At 41.8% G+C, this 19,084-nt stretch overlaps 1 protein-coding gene across 1 annotated transcript in view; it reads right to left on the reverse strand.

The window, feature by feature from the left end:
- Window positions 1-254: 254 nt before the first annotated feature.
- The window catches only part of SSU72 (SSU72 homolog, RNA polymerase II CTD phosphatase), a 28,413-nt gene continuing 9,583 nt past the window's right edge, over window positions 255-19,084 (reverse strand). The window contains exons 3-5 of the mRNA XM_074609501.1: window positions 3,609-3,748; window positions 1,932-2,050; window positions 255-859 (exon numbers count right to left, since the gene is read on the reverse strand). Coding sequence (XP_074465602.1) covers window positions 758-859; window positions 1,932-2,050; window positions 3,609-3,748 — 361 coding nt within the window. The 3' untranslated portion in view covers window positions 255-757. The remainder of the gene's footprint in view (window positions 860-1,931; window positions 2,051-3,608; window positions 3,749-19,084) is intronic.

Here is a 19,084-nt window from a genome sequence, read left to right on the forward strand (position 1 = left end):
GTGCCCCAATTTCAGCAGTTCATTCCAGTTCAACACCGGATCGAAAACCATTAGGAGCTGCCCGGACACAGGGCCGCTCTGCGCAGGGGACACGGCTCGCGTCTCTCCGTCCCCGTCAACCTCTTCTTGCTGTCACTCCCCTGCCCAGGACACTTCGGGTAAGTGACCATTCTTGTCCTACTTCGGATAATTTGCGTTTTACCTCGCAGAGAACAGGCAAGCTCACTTAGCTTCTATTTTGAAGACAGACAAACTTCCAGGCTTTTTCATTTTTATTGGATGCTTCCAACTTTATATCTAATAATAAACAGATACTCGTATTTCCATTGTTCCATTCATATCCTCACGTAGTTCAGCCATTCTGTCACATTAAAACAATAAAAAAAAGCACAACTGAAATAAAATAAATTTGTAAGCTGGAAAAATACATTATAAACTTATATTCAAGAAACATTCTCTTTATAATTAAATACCTACTTGTAATAAGTAGGATTTAAAGAAAAACTTGATTTTCATTTTTTAAATAGGTGGCCTTTGCGTATACTTTTATCATCTCATATGTACAGCCCCAACCAGTATCTCTGCCTACCTGTGACAGAATACCTGAAACAAAACAAAGAGACACTGAAAAGGAGTTTTTCCAACAAAAAAAAAAAAAAAAAAGATCAATATTAATTTCCCAGGAAAATACAGTATAATCAGAACTTTAAACACATGCTTCCCTCATCTGTATTAAGGCCTAAGAGACAGATGTGCTTTAATAAAAGCAGACAGTATGAAGAAAAGTCCTTCCACTTTTCTCTTCAAATTCCTGTAACAGCTCATCTATTTCATTTTCCATGTCTTCTGTGTGCTGTATCTAGAAAAGAAGAAAAAAAAGAAATACTAAGCAACCAGACTCCAAGGATACCAAGTAGTTTAGAAAACTGTAATAATTCAATGCTTTTGGCTTACTGTGAAATCTGAACCAGCAGGCTGCCCCGAAACAGTGCAGCGCTGGGCGCTTTATTGAGATCCCCAGCATTCCCAAATGTATATATACTCCCCATCGTGTTTATCTGCATATCCTTCCTTCTCCAGCCCACTGAACTGGCACTTAACGAGTACTTTGTTGAGGAGGCAACATCCATCCTCGCTAGGTAACAAATGGAAGCTTCAGAATAGCTACAAGCACACCGAACAGATGGCTAAAATTTCAACTCCTTGAACCCTCTTTGGCTTTTTGAATCTGGAAAGGATTTCACACCAGAATAGATCACACAGGCTGGAGTTTAAAAAAAAAAAAAAAAAAGCCTGTTGCCGCAGCCGAATAGGTGACCTCATCAACTTGCCCACTGTAAAAGGACGGGGATCCTTCCTCTGTTCCCTCGACAGTCACATCGACTGGTCTGAGCGCAGCTTATTTCAGTCCTGCTTCAAGAGCTACGGCCCCTGAACGCGGATGGCAGAAGGCACCGGTTTTTCCTTCCACATCACGCACACAGCAGGGCGGGATATTAGATAAACCTGTATCGGATGTTTTTCAAGTATATCGTGACCCAGAATGCAAGCTGATGTTTAAATCCCACGTGTTACAACTGGGTTTTTTTTTTTTGAAATGGATGTTTTTGCCGTAAACAGCGTTCTGAGTATGGGCTCAACGTGCGCGGTGCTTTGCAACGCTGCTTTTCCCGTCAGCTATCGGCGCAGTGGTTTTGAACGCAAAGACCCGGCGTCCACTTTGGAAGCCGTGAACTCGGTTACAACCCATCGGTTTGCACAACAGCCCCAAAAATAACCACAGGAATCAGGAAGCTTGCGTCTCTCGACATGGATTTTACTGAAACCAACTTTTGCCACGTGCGGCACTTGAAGGAGGACGAAGCAAAGCCCAGCCCCGGCGCAGGCAGCGGGTGCAGGGCCCCCGCAGGCAACGAGCCCGCTCTACTTACACACTGGCAGAGCTCGCAGATAAGGAAAGCGCCCAGGGTGGCCTCCTCGTGGTTATCCTGGATGTCCACGTTGATCACATGTACCGGCTGACACGTCTCCTGCTCTCTGGAATTTAAATCTAGTTGAAAACAAAACACACGTAACAGGAAAACTCTGGGTGGAACGGCACCATATTTTACACAAACTATTCGTAAGATTTTAAAAAGATACGTAAGATTTAAAAAAAATAAACATTGCCCACCTCTGCCTTCTCCAAACTTGTTTTTGGAAAAGTGTTAATTTAACATTATCCTAAACAATAGTCCCTCTTATTTAAAAAATGAGGGATAGATTTTTGGAAACAAAAGAATTCAGTTTTGTGGAAGGGTCACGACGGCTTGTTTGCCCCACTTGAGAAAAGTTACTGCTCACCTTACTCTGAGAGTCTTTAAAGACCAAGATCAATATTCTCAAAAGTCAAGAATGATTTTGGGCATCCTCATCTGGAGAGTTTTAACAGTTTATTTTTTCAAAAAAAGCACTGTACAGCCAACACTCATCGGCAAACCTGTTGAGGCCTCCATTTTAAATGTCAGCTGTCACATCTAGAGCCATTTGGTGGCACTCAGGCCTTCTTCTTCTCGTTGATCAATCATGAAGGGTGTTACCATGAAGTTAAGACACATGAACAACCGGAAAATTAGCAAGCGGTTGCTCTTCACCTCCTTTCCTCGGGACACTCACCTAAAACCCCAGAGCGAAAGCTGCTTTCTTTGCGAGACGTGCTGAACTCGCTGGAGATCCATTCAAGTACCAGGGCAGCTGCTCTCTGAACTTACCGATACATTCCAAATGCTTAAAGATTCAGAACACTCGGCTTGCAGAAGCCCAAATGTATCGTGCTCTGTATGCAGTAAAGTTACTGAAAATGGGTTCTGTTTTACCTCAAGCCAGGACAATTGCTTGTGACATGACCACTGAGGACTGAAGGGGCAAGGCAAGAGCATTTAAATTGTGTGCATGATAGTCATTCCGTTGGCTGGTCTTTCAGGGTAAAGCGAAGACCTTAAACCTCAGCTAAGCCTGTACCTGGCATTTCCAGAGGCAGGGCTCCCAGCCCAGGAGCTGACTGAGTCATTGCCCAAACCCCATGACTCTGGCTGAGCTCACGCCGCGCTCCTTGCATTGTGTTCGTGCAGAACCCAATCCCCAGCTGAGATTCTGCCGGCATCTCTCACTGACTCATTTAAGGGCAAAGCCGTAGCATGTTTTCAGTGCACTAACCACACTCAAGAACAGTTTCTCCACCTGTACAGGAGGCATTTGTCGGGGATAAACTGCTTGGCAGGTCACGGGGAGTCTTCCGCAGACAAGGCAAGGGAAGCTGCATAAGGAAGACGGCTCGGATTTTGTTCCTCCATCAACCCAGGGTGAAAAAGTGGTCTTAAAATTGCTATACATACACATTCTGTGTAGCTGCCTACACCAGCATCTTTTAGAAATAAGTATCCGGCCATCAGTTCTCTGGTACATAAAGTCTAAGTCAATGGACTGGAGCTCTTGCCCCTGCTGGTGTTCCAGCAGCAGCAGTCAGTGGAGACAGGGACGTTTCCAGATTTGTGAAGGACTTCAGGAAGGAAAGGGGGGGGGGGAAAAGCACTCAAAGGTAACTTGGTTTATGAGTTCAAGGTCCTTACCTTCTACTACTTGATCATAGACTCTTTCTTCACACGTTAGGATCAAATCAAAAACATCTTTGCAGTTCTGGAATCTTTCTGGTCGTGGCTTGATTCTCTTATTTCTGTCCAACATGTGTAAAATCCCATTCTGTGTGTATCTGAAGTTGCTTGAGTTAAGTACCTTTACTTTAAGAAAAGTCATGGTTTTGAGCAAATGACCAGTACGAGTTAAATTATTACTGTATCTTTAAAATAAGATTCTTTCTGTTTGCAAATATAAAGATCAGCGACCGCTAAATGGATTCCTACGGTGGCAGCAGGATCCCCACCCGGGTAATTCATGCAGCTCCTGGTGTTCAGAGACCTGTCACTGTCATTAGTACAATGGCGGAGACAGCTTTAAAAGGCCCTCATGAGTTCCTCAGAAGGACAACTTTTCTTGGGCAACTATTTTTATATCCATAATGCTTAGAACACACAGACTTAGCTGTTTGCGTGAGCAGGATGTCCTACATTCACTTAAGTCACTGCCCCTCACTCCAGGGGCCTCTGTCTTCAAAGTCAATTATATGGCGTTTCTGGTGTCACCCGCACATCTGTATGAAGTCCCAACTCAGGCCTCAGGTTTACGCAACTGAACGGCCAAAGAAAATTAAATCCATCACAGAAACCTTGTTCCTTAAAAATATCCCAAGATACATAAACGGGAATGAAGAAAAACACTGACTTTATGCCTGTCAGAACTTCAGTCGCTGTGTGAAAGGAATCTGTTATGTTGCTCGGTAGCTATATTTATGCTGGTGCTGTAACCCTGAGGCTCGAATTTACACCCTGTATCCCCCCCTTTCAGACGGGATTCGCTAATCCCACTGTCTTCTCAGCCTTCTGGGACACGGTGTTTCACCAGGAGCACCCCAGGGTTGACAGTCACAAATCTGCTCACTTGACTAAAACCAAACTCCATCCGGAGGCAAAGTTTCATGGGTGAATTAGGAATACCAGGAAAGGCTTGAATTAAGGAAGTCTGGAAAATGATGCATCTTTTCCTTGCTGGGAAGCAGCAGTATTTTTAGCCATCTAGATATATATTTTTAAATTAAAATAGCGGTAAGGGTAACAGTCTATAATTTCCTGAGATAAGAGAAGGATTCTGAGGGAAAAAAAAAAAACAAACAACCAACTTTCCATCATTAGTAGCAAGACGTTAGAGGTCATCTTGGCTTATTTCCTTGTTGAAAAGGTCGTATATGTACCTAGCAGGTATCTTAATTCTTTTCAGAGAATAGTCCTATTCTTTTGTAGCAAGAGATCCAACTTTCTGTCTGCCTTTCTGCGGTTGCCCTCTGGTATCTCAAGTTCTGCTGCCCCGGGCAGCCAGACCTGCACCTGCTAATCTATAATCTTCAATTAATACATATAATTAATATATAATCTTCAAAGTGTTCTTCAACAGTTTTCAAGCAAACGGCCTCCAAAGCTTTTAAGTCTTTCAAGTGTTTAAGCTACATTAAAAATTAAACCCATTTTCTACCTGTAAGAGTCTCCTTTACATGGAAAATACGTTCAGCGCGATGTGTCTGCATCATTGCGCTGTTACTACTAGACCCAAGAAAATTTCAATTTTGAATCACAAACCGAATGACAGATCGTTTATCACAAATATATGCTGGCAATTCTCTCAGCCAACCCACTTCTCTTCAGGTCACCCCCAAGCCTTTTACCACTCTTCTTTCCCAAAAGATTTCTCCCTATATAACTAAAGAATTGTCCTTTATAGCCCAAAGCTCTCTCCCAAGCAGCTCCTGTACACCAGCACCCACTGCTTCCTCACAGCACCCCGGGAAACTCTCCTTGGGTTTGTCATGCCTGGAAAAAAAATCCACTTCGGTGGAGCTATTTCAGACCTCTGGTTATTTGCAAAGTGTGAAAATGATTGCAAAAGCCATTTTCAAAATACTTGTAAACATCTGGCTGCGTTGCTTTGTTCCGTTTGAAGGCGAGCCCTTTCTGGGCTCTACAGTCCTCCTTTCTACATCATGCAGCTCAAGGAAAAAATCCACAACATCCCACACACTTTTTTGGGTTGGGTTTTTTTTTTTTTTCCTCCCCTTTCTAGGATAAAATGTTGCTGGCATCTGTCCCCTAGCTTTCCTGACTGAGCTTGGAGACAGAATTACGCATATTCAAAAAACCCACACAGTCAAGCTTTCTGCTTCACAGTCGAGCTTTCTGCTGCCAACTTACAGCTATTTTTTTTCCAAGGGTCCATCTGCCTATAAAAGGAGACTGAAATACGCAGTTAGGATTCATGACACTTTCATATTTGGTCATATGTAATCTCTTTCACCTGGAAAAAAAGCAGCATAGCATCCTTTCAGCAAGCAGGGGGAGGTGATCTGCATGAGCATTTTCAACGCATAATCCTAACCCGGCTTCTTTATCTTCATGAGATCAGGAGAATGCAAAGATACTACGACTTATTAACGGTTTCCGCTATACTGCCAGATGTTGAATCATTTAAATCAGACTTTGCTTCCCTTCCAACTGATTTCAACTCCACGCTCCCTACCCTGTACCTCTCTGCTCTTTCTTTTCAGCAGTCACTTCTTCAGAAGGCACTCACTCGACTTCCACCCGGCGTTCAGTGCCGTTGTCTGGCCATAGCAGCCTGCTTAACTCTACCACGCTCAGAAAGGCAACAAAACACGCAGACATTGATCTAGGAGGCCTTCACCTACTGCCAACTATTGGTACAGTAAATCCATCACATTATTACAGTGAGTCCAATTCAGATATCACCTTTATTGGAATAACTATGCTAAACAGATCCACGATATAATGAAATTTATGCATGACAACTCAGTGATGGAACGACTTGATGTAAAAAGGAGATGTTGCATTACAAGTTGTGTTTTTCCAACAGACACAGCATCGTGGCTCACTCTTACGGACACAGCTATACCCAGCTATTTCCATTGTTACTGACTGTGCATTCTCTCCATTTACTTAAGGATATCCTGTAACAATGCACTGATGAAAATATTTTTTAAAAAATAATGAGTTGTGCGTGTGTGTGCTTAGATTAAACCCCTAAAGCTTTCATAGTTTCTGCTACCCAAATTTAAAATTCCTGTCAGACACTGGAAATACTTTTACCATCCACTCGATAAGTCTCTGCCCAGTGCACACGGCTAAGCATCCTTCACCCCTCTAATCAGTTTGTCAGCAATTAGCTCACTGACAGGACCTCGAGAATGCTGTTAGCTCCGAGCACTAACTGGAAGATGCGTATTGCCGAGAGACTACAGTCTCTTCCCCCCTTTTTCCAGCCCCTAACAGACCCCACAGCCACCGCTCCGCTTTCGCTCAGAAACCCAGGGCACGGACAAAGCGAGAACAAGCAGGTTTTACCAACTGCACGAACATCAGCAAGTAACGCTGATGCGTTCTCTCTTCTCTCACACTCAGGTTTGCTTTTGCAGATGTCCCTTTCATCAGAGCGTTCGCTTTGAACCGGGCACTTCAAAGCCACTATTACGTGACAAAAGGATGGCCAGAGAAGTCAGCCAGTGCAACAATTGCAAAGAAAATACCAGTGATCCACAATATCCTCTCTCTAAATGCCTTTCCCCCCCCTCCCAGCAAGTTTAAAAGTTCCAAAATACCAAAACGTTTCAGAGTTTGTCAAGTCCTCTCCAAAAGTCTCTACTGAAAGCAATTTCAATTAAAGATACTGTATAAACTGTTCTCCCCAAGCAGTAGTTAAATTCAGAAGAAGTTTTACAGAACTGAAAGTCTATTTGCGGGTTTTACCCGTCTCACAGAGAAGTAACTGTTTAATAGTTCCACTTCTCAAAATGCGAGTAAGTCTTGGTAAAAACTGTGAACTTTTGTTGAAGTGAAACTGGCTTATGGGAGAGCATCCACAGGGTAACGTAGATAATCCTGAGCAGCAGAAGTGTTTTCTTGTTCAATATATTCTCATAATTCTTCATACATGATGATTAATTCCTTGCTCTCCCCTCCCCAAACCTGCACTGTATGTCATAAAACCTACAATAAGGATAAAATTTTAAAAAATAAAAGTTTTCCCTACCCCACAGAATACTATTTTTCAATGTCCATATATCCCACTCCCTTGCTGAAACACAACCACGACAACCGTGTTGCTTTCATAAATGTCCCAATTCCTGTTCTGCTGATGGTGTTTCCTGTGCAGCTGATGAGAGTGGCAAAGATTTGGTGCTTACCAGACTATGAAATTCAGTAAAACGTGGATTGCTGGTTTTGCTAGGAAATTGGATCCTCAAACCTGAAAGATATTTCTGGCTATAATTTCGCAAGAGCTACTGTTGGAAATCCATTAAGGAAAAAAATCCAGGGGGCAAAAAATACATGCAGCTTTTGCAACATCAGTCAGCCCCTTACGACTGTATGATGACCAGCTCTGTCAGAGGTCAGCTGGGTAAAACATGTTAAAAAGAAGTGACAGGCAGATTTAGAACGACGACGACAACAAAAATTACTCCTACGTATGCTACACGTTATTCCATTCAGGTGCTAGGAAAATTAATTGGAAAAAAACCAACCCCACTCAAGCACATGCTCTTGATTATTTACACTCCCTCCTAATTAGGCTTTCCAGGGTCTGGTCTGTAATTTTGTAACTGTTAAAGTCGTATTGAATATGCTCATACAGTTATATAAAAATCACTCATGGTGTAATTAATTTTTTTAATGACTCAAGCGTTAGCACTACCTCCCCATTTATACCTGTGAACAACACACTCATTCCTTTGTTTAGCCATATTCGAGACCAGCAGTTATTCCAAGTTCTATTTCAGAAGCCAACTTTTTAGGGAACTAAAGATGGTCTTTAAAACAACTTGTAAGCCTGTCTATGAGGAATTAAAGGGAGCCTGGGCATGCTCTTCTTCACACCAAACGGCTAAATCTAGTTGGCAAGTGACATGGAGTTTCTCTGCAGGAATAGACAGTACCTTTTTTTTGACTTTTTAAAAAAGCTCCTGGATAAAATATGGCATATTCCCTAGAGAACTACACATGGAGACTAACTCCCCCAACACCCCAATGTTAAAGCAGACTGCCAGCACCTGCGAGTATGAAATAACCTGCATTAATAAAATAGCCAAATGCATCAGATTTGACTTTCCATTAAGAATTCTGCCCCGCTCCCCCCCACAGGACGTGCTACCTGGGTGTCACACCTAACCCAGCCTTAGACCGTCCGTCACTTCCAGACCTCGAGGTTTATGTCGAACACGCTTCTCAAGTAGAAGCGCAAAGAGGCCAGCAAGAAGAAAGCAAGCTCAGAAACAGAAGACAAGATTACAATAAAGTACTGGCTGCAACTTGAGCAATTTTATCACCAAACAAGCTTATATAAAATTATGTAGGAAAATCATGTTTTATTGGCATTAAATAAAAACAGATACTCTTGTTAGGGCACAAAGGATATGGCAAGATACAGGGTACAGAAAGCAACTAGTCTGCACAGAAGTTATTATGGATTATGTTTAGAGAACCTGTACTTGAGGTTGACAAAAAGCAATAGATTAGCAAAGAAAAAAACAGGAGGCTTTGATAAATCCCGAGATCAGACAGTTAAAGGTTGAAAGCAGCACAACAGTAGACACAGTCAGATCCGTCAGAGTACAAGATCACTGCCGCTCTTCCCAGAGCAGCAGGAATCAAGAATAGCTATTAACTTCACTGGGAATAAATCTAGTCAATGCTGAGGGTTTTTTCCAGTAACTAGGATGATGGGGCCCCACCGACCACCTCAGTTTTGAGATGCAACAAGACCGCAAAATTCTGAATGGGAAATTCAGAAAGACAGGATGGACTAAAATCAGAGTTGGACACAGCCAGATGAGTTCTGTTTCCCACTAAACTATTGTTTTGCAGAGCTCAGCGGCCAGCCGCAGTCAGAATGTTCTACTAGTTCAGCAGAGAGCTTTCAACAGCAGTTGTACCTCAGAGCTTGACATTCAGGAACGGACAGACAGGACTGACCACCCCCTTAAGCCATCTAAGTTCCACGTTTATAAAGGCACGTGTACTTCAGAACTTGTAAAACATCACCTGGATATCAAGCACAACGTGAGAAACGCAAGCAAGAAAACCAAATTTCGTGCCTACTTCTTTACACTAACATCTCTCAGCATATGGTGCTGAGTTTTAAAACAAAGGCTTCCTTGTTTTCATTTCTTACCACTATTGCTTACAGAGCTGCGTTTTAGTGGTGGCAATTATTGCACCTAGACAAGTGACTTTCAGAAGTATTTTTCCTACTTTAAGAAGTTTAGAATTCAACCATGCAGGTTTAGAAGGCTGTATGTAAATATCTACATCTAAGGTCACCAAGGTAGAAAGTCTTCCTTGATAGTTGGTGAAAAAGAATCTGGCATACCTGTGGCCTAGCTGATCTGTTTTAATTCTTCCACCCTCCAGGAAAAAAAAAAAAAACCAAACCAAAAAACAGTATCTAAATTATCCCTTTCTCTCCTCTTGGCATAAGGGCATCCAACCAGGTGCCACCAAGATGACTAGTCTGCAGATGACTAAACTTAGATGAGGTAACTGTTGCCTTATACAATTTACATATCAATATATTGACCTACTAAAATTAAAATCCTGTACGATAAAAAAAAAAAAAAAAAAGAGATCTCTTACTGATCAAAGTATTCTGTAAGTTTCATTTTAACTCCCAGGTGAAACTGAAAATGAAATTCACAAGCGATTTGTGCTGAAAGTTTTGGGGCATACGAATAATTAGTTACATTGTCATCTGAAATATAGTAGAGACCAATTTATTAAACGTAATTGGGCAAACTACATTTGCTAAAATGTATACACACTTTTTAGGCAAAAAAAAAAAAAAAAAAAGGTCTTTAAAGTAATGGCTGGCCCCCAAAGCTCTTACATCTTCAAACAAATCTGACGTGCCGATTATTCATTCTGGGGCAGCTGTCATCATACTCAAACACTGCAATTCTTCTTGGCAAATAAGCAGCAGCAGAGCAGGATACTTCTCCCACTAGTACGAATGGCAACTGCAGGTCTCTCTTACATATCATCTTAATTTATTTATTTATTAGTATCTGTATTACAAACAGAAGATACGTTGTGTTAAACCTTGCTGGGCAAAATGCCTAGGGACTAGACATCTCCCTAAAGGAAGCGTGGGAGGGGGTGAGACTGCCTGACCTTCTTCCACCTTCAGAATCACTTCCTTTTACAGGGAATAAAAGACTGAAAATGGGCACCTCCAGCTCTACTTTCCAACCAACTGCAAGACCTGCCTATATTCCACGTCCAGAGCGCAAATTCCCTTTCGTTTGGGCTTGAAATTGTGTGGTTTTAGTACAAATCAGAGTTTGTTCGCAAGTCTTTTGTGGCTCTATGTCACTTACAGTCTTAACACTGAGAATACGACACACCAAAATATCACAAAAATCCTAATTTGGGTTAAATAACGTTTCTGATAACGTTTGTGCCTGCCCAAGTGACTTGCAAAGAATTGAAGTGTCACTGTTTTTTTCATTGCTAAGGACAACCATGTAGCATTTCTAAGCTACAAGCTGATAAAAATCCAACTAGGCACACTCACAGCAGTTGGCCCAAACCTAAGAACACGCTAGCCGTGCTTGTTCCTCGAGGCTGGCTGAGCCCGAAAGCTGAGGGCCACATACCCACACGTCACTGAAAGGAGGAAAGATCTTTAGTTGAGCCTGGAGCTCACATGCCAGACAGTGTCCTGTTGGAGCCGAACAGCTGAAACTCTATTTGATGAGACTGGACAGACAGAAGCTGTCGAAGGGGAAAGGACAGGGAGCAGTGGCAAAGTCCACCGCCAAAGAGCTGGAGAAGGGATCTCACAAACATACCGGAAAGACAAGGATACCAAAGACAGAACACAACAAGACGACTTCAAAGATGTGGCATGTTTGACTATGCCATCAAAGAGCTGACTATGCACTTCATCCGAGTGTGTACTTCAAGAGGAGTTCAGTTTTGACTGCTGGGATCTACAGTGTCTTGGTCACTCGGCAAGAGAGCTCAAACTACGGGAAAGTCCAGTACGTGACACGGACACGTAACAAAGGAATAGAGAAACCACTGTCAGGAGCAGTAGGCAAGCAAGAGGGAATCGTGAGAGGGTTCACAAGTATCACACATTACTTTTGGATGCTCTTCTCAGGTTTAGAAACAAGTGCTGGATTGCAGAAGCTGAGCAGCAAGCGCCATAGGATTGGGGCGGGGGGAAGTACTCTGAGGTAGCTGTGAGGAGAGAGGTGTGTGAGAAAAACATTAGTCATTCCATTCGATGTCTCAGAGAAACAGGGTCTGCAACAACTATTTACAAATTGGTTTCCATTGATGTCATTGCTTTGTATGGTAGCACTCCAAGGAAATTTTCAACTAAATAGCTATAGCTGGATAGGGTAACTGAGATAAAGCAAAACACCAGCATTACAAAACTTAAATCAATTAAGCCATTTCATTTAACACACTTGGGAAACCTGAGAACACATTCATAAAGACAGCAGGACCACTTTTAAACAGCAGCATGCAGAGCAAGAAACACGCTGGGGGAGGTCTGCAGCAAACACTCTTAGCCCAACCCTACAAACGGGATACCGAAGGAGGAGGATGTGCTTAATCCACGGTCTGATTAACAACTAATTTTGCAAAGCTCACATACGCACAACCTGTGCGCCTTGGGTAAACGCTTCTCACAACAAGCCCTTCTCACACTTGTCGTTAGCGTGTCTCTATTCTTGCATTAAATTCTAAAGATGCCAATTCTGCCACCGGGCAGAAACGAAGCCAGAACACCTTCTCCCCCTCCCCACCCCAACTTACTATCTTCTGAAAATACAGTACTTTCATCGCTTTGGGTTTCTCCCTGACATGGTATCGATGCTATGCCAATGAGTCTGGCCGTGGCAGCCAGACTATCTGAACTTCTTTCACGCATCCTGAAAACGGAGATTTCAGTAATTAATACTACATCAGATTTTAACACTACTTTGACTACCTTGTATCAAATCAGTGAAAAATAAGTACCCCATAAAGTAGCAGCATCACATTTGGGAAAGGTTAGCATTTAAATGCATATTTCTATTTATATTACATTCCCTCTTTTGCTTTCTCTCAGAAGCGTATTGCAGAAATTTTTCTTGAAAAGAGCTCTCCTGTATATGAATTTCTCAGGGCTGATTGAGCCCTATCTGGGATTTGAAGCCCTTCAGACACTTCTTGCACGTACACTAGCAGCATACATGAACAAGATCTTCCAATAAGAATTCCATGACAGCAACTATTCTCTATACTGAGTGGGATTTTTATAAATACAGTTGTGTCGGCCAACTTGTTTCTACCAAGTTGGAAAGTAAGAACCTGGCACACACCTCTCCTGCTGCTCCTATGCTAGACTGCTGATTTGCGCTGCTAAATACTTCTTTATATGTTGGTCCATTCCTGAAACCTTGCTATATTTACTCTAGTCGAATAAATCTGGCACCTGGATCCCCAAGTGCCAGAAAAATTCTATTTTAAATACATAGAAGGATATATGCTATCCTTCACAAAACACTGAGATCCAACTAATTGTGCCAGTGCCTGAAGCACGCGCCTGCGTACTCTAGGAGTAAAAGGAGGATGACCAGCGTAAAATGGTAACAATGGCCATCTTGTTTGGATTTCTCTTACCTTCCACATTTTTCTGATCTTCCCTCTATCAAGATGTGGGTTACTGATCATGTTTCCCAATGCATCCAAAGTTTCCAAACGGTCTTTCATTGCTCTCCGTTAGAAGTTTTCAAAACGCTCCTCTGTAAGTAGCTGAAAGAGGCTTTACGCCGTACTATCTGGACATGGGGGGAGCTACGCAGAAGTGAGTTTTCAAAACACTCAGTGGAAGCAGGTGACATATAAGGTACCTCAGATGTAGATTATCAGGAAAATTTGGCACAGTTCACTCAATTTCTACAATTTGTACCTTTGGCAGTATTGAGAATTTTTTTAAAATCAGAGTCATTAAACAAAAATGATGAAACATCAAAATCCCACTTGCTCTTCCATACCCAAAAGGGTTAAAAGATTTGTCTTACATGAACATAACTTGATCATTCTAGAGACAAAAGCATCAAAATTAATTGCTAAAACTACAAAGATTTATTTTTTCCCAGTAAATTAAAATCACATTTCTTTCTTCACAATAGTATTTTTCAAAACTATCTTCTATTACTTAAGCTGTTGGTTTTGCTGTAAGTTTCTAGATGCTTTAGTAAAGGTAGAAGGTACGATTCCACAAGAATCAATTAGACAGAGCTGCTTAACTTGGAGCTTTAGTAAGACGCAATGCTGGTAGCAAAATACTAACTTTGCTTAAATGGAAACAGATGTGATTTATACCCAAAAGCTCTACCATTTTAAAAGGTGGTAGACATCACACTAATACTTCATACACAAAGTTTAAGTAGAAAATGCTGCAAGATAAAATGCTCTGACAAAAAAAATCCTTATCTTTAGTTACAAATCCAAGAGCGAAGAACAAGAAGGGGTAACATATATTTGCAAAGTTTGTGTGGAAATATGCCTTCAGTCTGTTAAATATTTTCATTATCTTTCTGCATATCCAAGAAAAATGGCACAAACATCCCTTCCGTGCCTGGAGGGGTTCAAGGCCAGGTTGGACGGGGCTTGGAGCAACCTGGGCTGGTGGGAGGTGTCCCTGCCCAGGGCAGGGGGGTGGAACTAGATGGTCTTCAAGGTCCCTTCAACCCAAACCATGCTACGATCCCAGAAGTCAGGCACAGAGGTTTTACTGTCTTGCAACTAAAGCTAGTTGCAGAAATTACAGTCATTACCCTGAAGATGGAAATTCTTTTGGAAGCAATATAAGAAAAGAAAATACGTATAAGCATCCCTTACACTGGCACAGAAGTTTTGCGTTAATCCGAGGTAACCTCTTCAAGGCAAGAAACAGTAGCCCTGGCACTTCTCTCCCCTCACTGAAGTCCAGGATGAAATTGCCAAACTAGGACCAAACATAGCTATGCTCATTTTTATGCCGCAAACTGCTTTTAAGTTTTATCAACTACAGATCAGAACAGGATTGAGTGGGATTTAAGCCAATGCCCAAGAGCGGAAGCAGGAAAATTTTTTACTTACCCTTATATGAAGTCCCTCACAATGATGAGGGTCTATAAACAACCCAAGCTAAGAAGTCAGCTATGCAAAGAGCAAACAATAGGAACGTCTTGCTGCATTTACTGCTCGGGCTACTTATGAAAGCTTCCTCTGTTGTATCCCAAGCAACAGAGCCAATGGATTATGATCTGCTTATGCAGCAAAACATATTTAAGCAATGCTAATTTTGCATGGTGCATTCAGGAGGCCAGCAGATGGCAGGGACGTATTTTGGCTAGACATTCAAGTAGCCGTATTTTTAACATCCATTCAACTATGTCAAGCCTCAGATCCAAATGTCACCTTTACTTCCAAGAATGCCCTTTTGAAGACACTTAAAAATTCAAATGTACATGTTTGTTCACAGAGTTCATACGCTATGACTGAAACACAGTCAATGAAATCACTCTAAATGGATTTTACAATAGTTATCAGCCTCGGGACAGGCTGATCTGATGGGATCCCTTAGTCAGAATTCTTTAGAGCATCTGTTCGGGACTCACCTTGGTTAAGGAAATAAACCTTCCAAAGACTACCTAGAAGACAGACAGGATGGCAGAGGATGTTTTATATGCTGAAAAATACTTAATACTAGACTGGAGTCTGTAGTTTCTATCATGTTCCAGAAGCTCAGATACATTTATATGTTTTATATTTTTTAAATCATTTTAAATACTTCCTTTTTAACGTGAATGAAATGAAGTTTAATGGCAGTTTGTTCAGAAGCCAAAGTAAGAAGCACTAAAAACTGCTGCCTTTGAAAGGGCTGAGATTGTGAAGTGTTCTGGTCCTATGATCCTTCATGAAGAAAAAGGGATTGGAAATCAGCTTTTGGCTGGAAGTATACAGATTTGCAGCAGTGTGCCTCTTAGAAGATTGTTTGAATCCAGTTTAAACACTGCTTTCCATCCTCATCCCTTCCCTCTACTTCTAAGAGCATTAAAGTACTTCGAAAGACATGTTAAGAAAGAAAATGAGACTTATGGTGCATTGCGTTCAAAAGAAGTTTTGCCACTGACATGCAGCAGGCCGTGATTTCAACCATTTTTAGCTTGTGCAAAGTCAGGCTTCAAAAAAAACCAAAAAACAAAAACCCCCAAACTCCAAACACACCTAAAATAAAACATTCCAAAGTGGTTTAGAGAGATACAGAAACTATCCCACTGACCACTGGAATGACAACTGTTTATCGGTTCAAAATCCATGAAGAAAATCAAGTAAAAATGTAAGGTAAATACAGGTGTGAAGAGCTTACCTGAAGTGGAATTTAATTAAGTTACTCCTGAAAAAAGGAATCCTCAAGACTGCGCTATATGGCCCCACAAAGCAGGGTGCGGATGCTCTGCAGATCTCACTAGTCCTCCTCCACACGCCTGCAGCGATAACTTTCCCCATTAAGCAGCTCAAGGTTGCTTTGTACAGCAAAACTAAAGTGGTCCGGTATAAACGCTCCACGTATCAGGGCAGTTCATTGATCCAGACGTGTCAGGACTTACTACAATTCCTATGGATCCTAGCTTTGTTACAGGTGGCAGAAGTTTCTGCAATGAACAAATCGCATTCAAAAGAGACTGGGCAAGCGGTTTAGAGCAAGATATTCCTGTCACTGCCAACTCTCCTTCCAACAGCTTTTCCCCATCAGTGCCTGCACCATCACCTGCTCAGGCCATGAATCATCTGGATATCAGTATCACGTGTCACTTCCTGAAGTGGGAAAACACGACTAAGCAGCAGGATCCAATATATTATTTGATACTAAACCCCTCCCAGGAAAATGAAAGACTAAACCCGATGGAAGGTCGGTCTTACATAACCAAAGAATTTAAGAGCGCTGAAGTGCAGAAAAAAAAAATACCCGGTTTCTGCTCTAGATGAACTATATCTGAAATCGAAATCCTTGTATCTCTTCCTTTATTCCATTTTCTTGGCCTGGCAAGTAAAGCCACTACTTATTAACCGACTTCTCCACAACAGTTTACTCCAATGTTAAGAAGATAGAGCAAACTGATGAGCTCCAGAGCAAGAATTCTCAAGAACTTGACTACACGAACCGAGGAATTCTAAACGACTAGGACCAAGCCTGTAACAAACAGATGCTACTGTCCTCATAATATATGCTACACCTCACTGGGAAAAGGTGATAGATGTAATCCTGGACTAGCTGCAGACTTACAGAAATTTAGTTCATTAGGTTGTGTGTTATGACAATTCCTTTTCAGTTTTAGTCTCCGATTTAAAAACACAAATCTCTTATTGACTCCACCCTTCAGAAAAGGGAGAAGGACCTCCTATTGACCTGCAGGACAGTCTGACCTTGGTCCAACGAGCAGTTCTATTTCTTGCCTCGAGCAGAACCCAGCAACTCTCACTACAAGGGATATGCAGTATTTCAGCACTTTGCTTATCAATTCTGTGGCTGATGCCTCGTAACTTTCTAGTACAGTTGAGAGACACTGCACAAGAAACTGATTCCTTTCTTCCAGTACTAGTGTTAAGGGAGAGCAGAGGGAACCTCCTGGAAGAGACGACTATTAACACTCAAATCGTACTCTCCCATGAAGCTAAGCTTGACTCCGAGACAGGAAATGCAGTTTTCCTGTAAGAACAGCCTAACTGCAGTGATGTCTGACTAAGACTTCAGCACTAAAGGATCCTCCTTATTCATCACCACCCAACAAAGACAGGAACATTATTCCTCAGTATAGCCTCAGTGCTTCTGGAAGCCCCCTCTTCTCAGCTAGTCCTGATCCTCTCTGTGTTAATTCCTCTTCATGGGCACAGGAGATGGTGTCTCAAGTGGGACTGAAAAGTTTTGGGAAAAGCACAGAATATCTCCCCTAGGCAGTTCTACAGTGAATCCCATTTAATTCAACAATATACTTCTGTTGGCCTTCCTCATCTTCTGCGGGGAAATAAAGATTTCAGTTCTGTTCATCTAGACCCTGTGAAGATTTTACACATGATGGAACCCGCTTCACCTTTCTATTTCCCCTTATATCATCATGTAACTATGCAGCTGAAACTGGAATCCTATCTACAGCTAGAGAGCAGGTCAAATTAAAAGAGGTAAGAACAGCAGGAAACAGAGCAGCAGGCCAGGCTTGCGGAGTAGAGGTAAGCTGCCTAGAAATCCTAGTAAGAAAACCTATCTATGGAAATCATTAGGTATTTCTGTCCGAGGGTCACAGATACATCCAGTGTCGAGAAAGGGAAAGAAACAATCAATCATGGAGTTCGTTAATACTGATAAAGAATCTAGGAGCTACTACTGCAGAATTCGGGTCAAATTTCCATTTGAACAGTTCCTATCCCTGGGCATAAAAGGAACTGCTGTTGCAGATTTAAACTGGTGCTTAGAAAGTTTCATCTTTGACTAGTTTTTGCATTCACTTGGAGGTAAGGCTTACCAGTTTTCCTCTATACCTCTATTTTTGTTTCATCTTTAAAGTCACCATCATACAATTAGAACTAAGTCCTTAAACCCCTTCACACAGCTATAAAGGGCAAGTAGTCATCGTGGCCTATCTTTGAGAGGTCCAGTTACGCACACAAATACAGCAAGGTAGTGTATCTATACACGCATAGCCTCACAGACAGTGAGACAGTGGTCATGTCTCCTACAGATTAGTAGTATAACCCTCTACTGTTCTAGAAATAATAAGAGTAATATTTTAAAAAGCATCCAAAAGCCACATTCAGAACAGGCTTAAATAGTTTTGTTACAGCCCTCTATTAGGACTCGGGGAATTTAAATGCAGCATTCTAATGCAATGGTAGATGCGGATACTTAAAACCTTAACTATATATATATATATTAAAAAAAAGGTTTAACTACCACATCTTAAAACTCTTTGAAGTACTTCCATTTTAGATATACTGTAACCACCTACTCAACTGGATCTGTGTGCCTGGCTCCAGTAATCCCTTATTCCTGTGTGTCTGAAATTCAACATATGCCTTCAAGGTATGTGTGAGCCTGTGCTCTGTATTTCACTAATTAACCACAACGAAGATGCTTTCCACAAGTGACTAAGAGAGCTTCAATGGACCTTTTCACCCTAACACTTTTTTAACCTTGCTCTGACTGATGTCCAACGCAGCAGGAGTTCGAGACTACTGCCTTCTGAAACAGGGGTCATCTACTTGGCTGGCCAACAGAGAACATTCCAAGTCCCTTACAGCCACAATTTCAGTGAGTATCTAGTGTCCATGATGCTTTGGACCCTTGTTGGCATACAGAACTGGAGGAGGGACATCACCCCTAACTGAGGCAG

The sequence above is a fragment of the Larus michahellis genome, chromosome 16 (assembly GCF_964199755.1).
Source record: "Larus michahellis chromosome 16, bLarMic1.1, whole genome shotgun sequence".
NCBI lineage: Eukaryota > Metazoa > Chordata > Aves > Charadriiformes > Laridae > Larus > Larus michahellis.